Below are 8,523 nucleotides of genomic sequence, written 5' to 3' on the forward strand. Positions count from 1 at the left end.
TACAAGGCCATTCTAAATATCTGCAAGCTGCTCACCTACTACATAAGTTGATTGTTCACCTTTTTTATTGATTATTTATAATGTATTTCGACAGATTATATCTAGGAATTTTGTAGTTTTCAATGATCAGTTGTTTTTCGGATGGCTATTTAAAATTGCTACCCATTGACAAAACTAACAACATATAAGATGAAGTGATAAATAAGAGAAGACTTTAACTTCACATCCATTATAACAGATATGTTGTTTATGGAATTGGAATGGAATTAATTGTAATAAGGGGGGGGGGGGGGGGGGATATAACAGAGAATATTGTAAATTACAAAATACAAGTCTTTATTGTCCATAATACAGCAAAGTTGGAAACATAGGGTTTGAGAACAGAATTATCTCTCATACACTCTAAAAAAAGGTGTATGATAAAAAAAAATTCACAGCGATGACATTTTTGATTCCCTAAAGAACTAAGTTAAAAGAAATCTTATTGTAAAAAAAACCCAAATCATTCTAATAATATAAAGAAACATTATCCACTATAAAGAACCTTTTGTTCAATTGAAAGGTTACGCATTATGTTCATGAGGAAGCCAAAATGAGACAGCATTTCCTTGTGTAAAATAAGGCGCTGTCTCTTTAAATGAGTGAATAGCGGGTGTCAGTGGTGAAACCTGGGTGAAACGGCGACTGTAGAGCAAGAGAACGGGAACTGATCGCCTCCAGAAACACAAAGGGACATTACGATTCAGCATCATCATGGGCATCAAACTGTATTACACCACCGTCACTGCATCAAGAGAGGTGAGAATAAACTTGTGACCATGTGGATTCAGAAAGTAAGCACTGTATCTGGAGAATGCAGAGTTAACGTTAAATACATTTGAAATGGAGGATTAGGCTTCTAGACACACCCAACTGCTACGTTTACATACATCTAGCCACATTTAAAGGCTATTGCGACATAATAACGCTTATAAATGCCTTACTAAGACATTGTTGTTGCACTCAAACGTTTTAAGTGATTGCAAACCGTAGTTATTTGTAGATTCCGGATGTGAAGCGATGAAGGAAAGATGTGCATTGCATTGAGAGCGGAAGTCATGTTGTCTGTCTGTGTTGAATGTAGTTGGTCTCGCACTAATGGTGTATGAAGTAGTAACTTGTTTTGCACGAGCGCCCGTTAGATGTTGCACATAAAAGATAAACAAACAAAAAACGTTCGCTCTAAATTGTTCACGTCATTATGGCAAATCAGATTGAAACGATGCATTGAGCTTCTGCAAGTTACATTTCTGCTTCGTTGAGTGCGCACATCTGTTATGAATAAAGAAAGAATGCCAATGATTTATGGCTGATTTTGCTGCATTTTCATAATCGCGGGCCTTCAAATCACGTGAAAAGCAGAACATATTGATACTCTGTCATTGTTTTGCTTAATAAAGTTTTACAATCTTTTAAATGAACAGTACTTTTGAGAAATGTTATTAAAATGAATTAGTCTACATGGAGTGGGTCGCCCCTCATGGGTGCCACCATGTTGGGATCACATGACCTGCCATGTCAAACAAATTACTTGCTTATTACACATGCAATATACTGCTACTAATAAAAAACAATAAAAATAATGACATGTTAGCACTTGCAGCCTGCAAGAGTGTTCTATACCAATTGTAAATGGGGGTTCAGTGAAAGGATTGAAACATGTTTAATGTATGAGATATGCATTAAAGTCCCTTAATCAGCACTAATAGTATTTTTCCATTTTAATGTAGGTTCATGTTTAATTTTTAACTAGTGAATTGCCTAAGGTGTGGTTTCTGCAGATAATACCCAACTTCCTTAATACAGCCTCGTTACATAGTGTTTCATTATTAATAATCAACTCAGCATTTTGTAGTGAAACCACTGGCTGTTAAAAGCAAAGTACACTCTACACCTATTCATGCAATGTATGATTTGATTTGGTTGGTAAAAAGACCAGATGAGAAGAGTTTCTACTGTACCATTTTAATGCATTTCCTGAATTGGTGCAGTAAATTAACTTCCCCATTGTTCTCACATGATCATGTGACTTTTCAGGAAGTGTCAAGATGCATTCACATTTTTATCACTGTTGGCCTTTTTACGTTTTAATGGGCTTGTAATTATTTTATCGAAGAGACACTTGCATTATATTAGACTGTGAATCTTGTATATATTTTGTAATTTGTTCTCTTAAAACCTTACTTGAACCTTGAGCTAAATTTGAATAATTCTAGTGGTGGCTTGAAAAATGCAAATTAGATGACAGCCTGGTTCAGTTATTTAAAGGAACACTCCACCGTTTTTTGAAATAGGGCTTATTCACCTTCTTTCCTATATTTAGATAGGTGGGCAAATGCATTTTTGTCTCAGTGCATGCATTGTTTTTGTTTGACAGGGTCGGCGCTAGCTTAGCTTAGCATAATGAATGGAATCCTTTGTTGCCAGCTAGCATGTCCTGAGTAAAAGTAATATAAAAAAAACAAAAAAACCCCACCTAATTACTTCTTGTGGCCTGCGTATTCACAATGAGTACAAATAGTGATGCAGATTAACACTTTTTCCTAAGCAGATATTGACTTGGGACTATATTAGGGGGAAGCACAGGCGAAGCACTGCTACTTGGGCGCAGAGATATCACGCCCAAGTAGCAGTGCTTCGCCTGTGCTTCCCCCTAATATAGTCCTTAATATATAAGTCAATATCTGCCTAGGAAATCGCCTAGTGTTAATCTGCATCGCTATTTGTACTCGTTGTGAATACGCAGGCCACAAGAAGTAATTAGGTGGGTTTTTTTATGTTTTTTTATATTACTTTTACTCAGGACATGCTAGCTGGCAACAAAGGATTCCATTCATTATGCTAAGCTAAGCTAGCGCCGACCCTGTCAAACTAAAACAATGCATGCACTGAGACAAAAATGCATTGCCCACCTATCTAAATGTAGGAAAGTAGATGAATAAGCCTTATTTCAAAAAACGGTGGAGTGTTCCTTTAACAAATAGGCCCAGGAAAGAGACTGCACAGTTATTTACTGCTTGGCCTTGATAGTTCTCCTTGTTTCTCAGGTCAAGTCTCAGCAGGCGGAGGTTATGCGTATTCTGGACAGTAAGAGCATCAAGTATGAGTTAATTGACATCTCGGTGGGCGGTGCCGTTCGGGATGAGATGAGGAGTAAATCAGGCAACCCCACAGCAATCCCACCTCAGATATTCAATGAAGACCAGTACTGTGGGGTAAGGAGGACTGGCAACGCAACGGGGTGTTTTATGGTTTGAATTTAGGATTTGAAAGGAATAGTTCCCTGAAAATAAAAATTCCTCACCCTCTTGTCAAACCCTCATGACTCTCTGCTGTGGAAATGAGGTGCGTCTTTGAACAATATTTTGGCCGTTTTTCCCCACATTAAAATAAATGGGAAATGGAAACAGAAGTACCATAAAACTAGTCTTTTGAAGTCATATGATAGGTTTGTGTGACTAACTGACCAAAATTCAAGTCATTATTTACTGAAATTCTGCCACATCACATTTTAGTGAATAATGTCAGAATTCAAATTTTTAGACGAACTCTTCCTTTAATGTTGCCTTTCTTCCTTTAATTTGTCTACCCAAAAATGTCTGTCATCATTTGCTCACCCTTATGTCGTTCCAAACCTGTATGACTTTTTTCCTCTGAACACAAAAGAAGATATTTTGAAGAATGTTGATAACCAAATAGTTTTGGTTCCCATTGACTTCCTTTCTTTTTTTAAAATCCGTGCAATGGATGTCAATGGGAACTGAAACTATTTCGTTTTTATAAAGAGTTCTTTAAAATATCTTCATTTAATGTTCCACCGAAGAAAGAAAATCATACATGTTTGGAAACAACGTAAGAGTGAGTAAGTGATGACAGAATTTTCATTCTTGGGTGAACTTTCCCTTTAAATATAATTCATTCATTTTATACAATATGTCTTATTGAGAATGAATGTAATTCAATAAATAAAATAAATAATTATTTTAATCAGATTAATTTAATTTCAGAACTACATAGACACTCATACTGTGTGTGTTTCTCTTTCTTTCAGAACTACGAGATGTTTTCTGAGGCAGTGGAGGCAGATACAGTGGATCAGTTTCTGAAGATTGCATGAGAGCCAAACCTGGTAGCATCCATCATCCTCTTCTCTTCCCTGGTCCATGTCCACATTCCCAAAGGGAGGCCTGCCTGTTCCCCTCTGCTCCGCTGGCGGTGCCTGCCTTATATGTCTCAATGCCATGCCACATGCCAAAAACAATCAACAGAAAAGCACATATTCACTCTGATAATTTACCCTCAATCTGAGACACGGTCACTCATTTACACCTTTGTGCTTTTGTTTTGATTATCTTGTTTATTTCCTGTCTTGTGTCCTCTTTGGTTCTGACGCTTAAACACCACTAATTTGTCTTAATCTTGTTTGGATCAGAGCGCTTGGATGTATAGTAATTAGGTCAACTAATCTGGGCTGCAACCCCATGTTTATTCCAGATTACACTAATTCACAGTCCAAGAAATACAAGAATCCCTTTGGGTCCAGTAATTGAATCACTTTGCCAATTTGCATATATTCCCATCTATTGTACTGATAAATCATTTGGAAATGTTTAACTATTCGTAGGCTGAAATGTTATTGTGTTGGTACCTTAAAAACACGCCCTAATTTCCAACATGATGTGAACTGGCTCTATTGGATTCTATATTAAGCAACACACTGCTTTGGTTTAGCAAAGCCACATGCATGCTCTCAGATTTCCATTTAACATTCCCAAATTCAGGGATCGAAAAATGTTCCATTGCGTTAAACTGTGCCAATATATTTCTGTATGTGTTTTTCCATTTAAGCATATTCCTCTATCCTCTGACAACAGAACTTGAGCTGTGGGTACAAACATCGGTCCAGAGACTGAAATATCGAAGAATCGTAAAATCCACCAATTTACAGCAAAAGGATGAATCGCACGATAACATGTCTAGGTCATAAGAAATCATATTTTGCATTAGGAATATGAAGCGTTTTTTTTTTTTTTTGGCTTTGTGATATTACTTTCATCACAGTTAAACTTATTTTATATAATGCATTTCTATAATGATAATTGTGCTAAATTGCTGTGAAAATGATGTCAAAATGGAAGAACAAGTAGGCTTCATGATGCAAAATAATTAGCTCCTTTTGATTTTTCAGTGAAATATAACGCAGACACATTCTTGACAGATTCCGAGATGCAAAGATACTAGCAGAAAAAGGAATAATGAGAACAGTCTGCTTAATTCCAACACATTCCTGTTATACCACAGAATTTCATCTCATTTTATACTGGTAATGCACTAAATGTTGGTGTTTCTGTGATCAGCAATGCAAACATTCCCTAAGCTTTTAATTAGCTCAGTACTTCAGCTGCAACCACGAAATTCATCATCTAGTAGCCGAATCAGTCCCCACGGCATAGTTCACATGTACATGCTCTTCCATCAAGTGTCTATCAAATGAGTTCATTGGAGGTTGTAGCATTGACATTTCCAGCAAGTTAGGCTCTAGCGTGTTATGTTGGTCATATTGGTACTTAATTTATACTGTATACTTGTCACAGTCTTACAATCTTGATGAGTCGTGGTCCCACATCTTACTAATTAATTTCATCTGGCATCCGTAATGTCTGCTGCTTCCAGTTAGTCTTACAAACCTATTTACAGTGTATGCCACTATTGTTCTTTGCGGGCAAGACAGAGGATGTGGGACCTGCTCGCACAGATGATTGTGAATCTTCCTCTGTCGTTATTGTTTGTAACGATTTCTTGTGGTCTCTTTGTGCTGTACTGCTTTGCTATTGGACCAACGCCCTTTTTGGCCAAAATAAAAGAATGATAATTAGGGAAAGAAATGTTGTTGTCTTCCAAGAAGATGGTGAAATTGTGATGTATGGGTCAAATAAAAAGTGCAAAAAAGAAAAAAGAAAAAAACTTTTTAATATATTTTTTTTCCCCATATTGCTGGCATTTTTACATTTCTCTATTTGGCAGACATTTGTATCTAAAACTGCAGGAAAAGAAGCAATTTTCATAATTCATGGTAATCAAATTGACGTACAGTAGGTTAGATGAGTGATAATTGTAATTTAGATTTAGTGTTTATGTCAGTCTTTTAGGAGATGCTGTGTTATGTGAAGAGAACAGATTATGGAACAATCATCATTTTATTTGTTTTAAATATACAGTGAATATATAATTGGGAGACAAAACAAAACCCTTTAACAAAACAAACACTTATAGGAATTTTTTATTTTTTTTTTAATTGTAAAACAATTTCTAGGTCACTAATAGAAGGACACTGTAGGCATTGATCAGGTGAACTCTGTCAGATGTTCTTGCTTCCACTTGCTCTTTGAATCATTTTAAATCATGCATGATTATCAGGACTGAAGACATGAATGAAGAAATACTAGCATTGCTCAGTGTAGTGTATGTACCGTACCTGATAATAACTCATTAGAAAGACTGACTTACAATGAAGACTGACATTAAAGAGTCTTATACTGCTGCACTCTACGTGATTTGTTTGTACTTTTTGATATAATCTTTGAACCTGAGCCTGAAGGGAGGATATTGACACATGATCAGGGAGCTGTAGTTAATTATTCATCTGCACTATCAGCTCTGCACTCTCACTACATGAAGTCGCCTGAGAAGGCCTATAAGAATAGTTAGATTCACATATTTGTGGATATTAAATGTAACTTTGTGATGTAAAATCTGTTACAAAATAAATGTCTTAAATTGAGCAAGGTTTATATATATATATATACATATATATATGGTTCCTTTGTAGTTCCATAATCTGTCAACATGAAAGATGCAACTTCTAGTTATCTATAAACAGTTAGGCCTATCCAAAGCTATCTAGTTACTTAAAGCTCCACTGCCTTTCTTCTGCTGTGTTGCTTCCTCCAGAAAATTAGATGTCAAAACGTAAACTCGCGAAATTTAGCCACGTTGTTTAATTTCAACATGTAAAAGTAAAAGTAATTTGTTGTTTGTTTTACCACTTACAACTTTACAGGCCCTTTATTTTAACATGATAATATCCATGTATTTCCAGCATGTTTTGACCCAAATAACTAACATATACAGTTAAGTAGCCATTGTAATTTCCGAAACGTAGGTTGATAAGGGGGGTGTAGCTACATTCATCTGAATTTAAAATGAAAGCGGTGTCTGTCGCCCTCATGTGGTTTTGAAAGGAAACACAACCACTTTTCCACTTTCTTCATGCGAATTACCATCCAATGGCCAGTGAGCAAATTGTATTAATGAGCCAAACAAAGAGAGAGAGATAGATTATAGAATAGGACATTTTAAAGCTGAAACATGATCACATACTTCTGAAAATTGTCAGAAACATTATGTGGTGTTGTAGGATGTAAAAGAATGAAAACAAAAAGCTAACTCCGAACGTCTATTTAATGTAGCAAACATCAGTCAACAGGGCATTATCTTCAACCACTTCACTTCTTCATCGTCTCACTCACTCACTCACTCACTCACTCACTCACTCACTCACTCATAGATATCATATAAAGGCTCTTAAGGCGGAGTCACTTCCGGCATCACCGGCGGCCATCTTACTACAGGGCTTACTACTGAGGGGGGAATCTCACCTAATGCTGTAAACATACAGAGAACCTTATCAGCTGGTAAAATTATTTAAGGTCAAAAATAACTTTATTTAACAAATTAAATATAATGCATTTTTTTATTATAATAACAACTTTATTTAGCCTAATGATAAGTAAATATAATAAATATGTAATATTATGTAAAAATACTCTCTATAGCTCTTTTTTTTCTAGCTAACTAACGTGCTATAGCCTATTATGGTCATCAAATGGTTTTCCTGAGGTAAATGTTATGTGACAATTGTTCTCCAGCTGTTTTATTGACCCTTTCCGCGGTTGAAAAACACTGATTGATCGATATTATGTATGATGAATTTCGGTAAGTTGTACGTTTTATTTTAACATTGTTCATTCGTGTTTATTTACTATTAGCTAGAGGCGATCAGTTCACGTGCCGCTAGGGATCTTTCACGTCACATTTACAAACGCCAAAACGGTGTTTATTGTTTGAATTTCGTAATAAAATTGACAGAATCTGAGAGCTGAGATTTTTTTTAGCGCAATTTTCCACCGGACAAAATTGTGCTTGTTAACTCATGATTTCTGTTCTGTCTGTGCGCACCAATCTTGCACTTCTATCTACTCCTCAACCAGACCACCTGACTTCGGGTTTTCGGCATTATGTTAAGGAAGGTCTAATCTCGGGAACGCACAAAAAAAATCCAGGAAAAGATTTACTATCTCTTAGTGCTGTGATCCCGTGAGGTGAGAAAATTGCGCTAAAACACTCACTGAGTTTTTATTACTTGTTTATATCATAAGTAACCTGCTCTGTCTAGTCTGTCGGTGTCCGTGTCCTCTGTGCTTC

The 8,523-nt window shown here is 36.1% G+C and overlaps 1 protein-coding gene across 1 annotated transcript; it reads left to right on the top strand.

The window, feature by feature from the left end:
- Positions 1-361: 361 nt before the first annotated feature.
- Positions 362-6,819, top strand: sh3bgrl3 (SH3 domain binding glutamate-rich protein like 3). The gene is made up of 3 exons (XM_081376988.1): positions 362-798; positions 3,087-3,254; positions 4,091-6,819. The coding sequence occupies exons 1-3, from the start codon at positions 754-756 to the stop codon at positions 4,154-4,156; spliced, it is 279 nt and encodes a 92-aa protein (XP_081233114.1). The 5' UTR covers positions 362-753; the 3' UTR covers positions 4,157-6,819.
- Positions 6,820-8,523: the final 1,704 nt, after the last annotated feature.

This window comes from Scardinius erythrophthalmus (genome assembly GCF_964197995.2).
Source record: "Scardinius erythrophthalmus genome assembly, chromosome: 10".
In the NCBI taxonomy this organism is placed as follows: Eukaryota; Metazoa; Chordata; class Actinopteri; order Cypriniformes; family Leuciscidae; genus Scardinius; species Scardinius erythrophthalmus.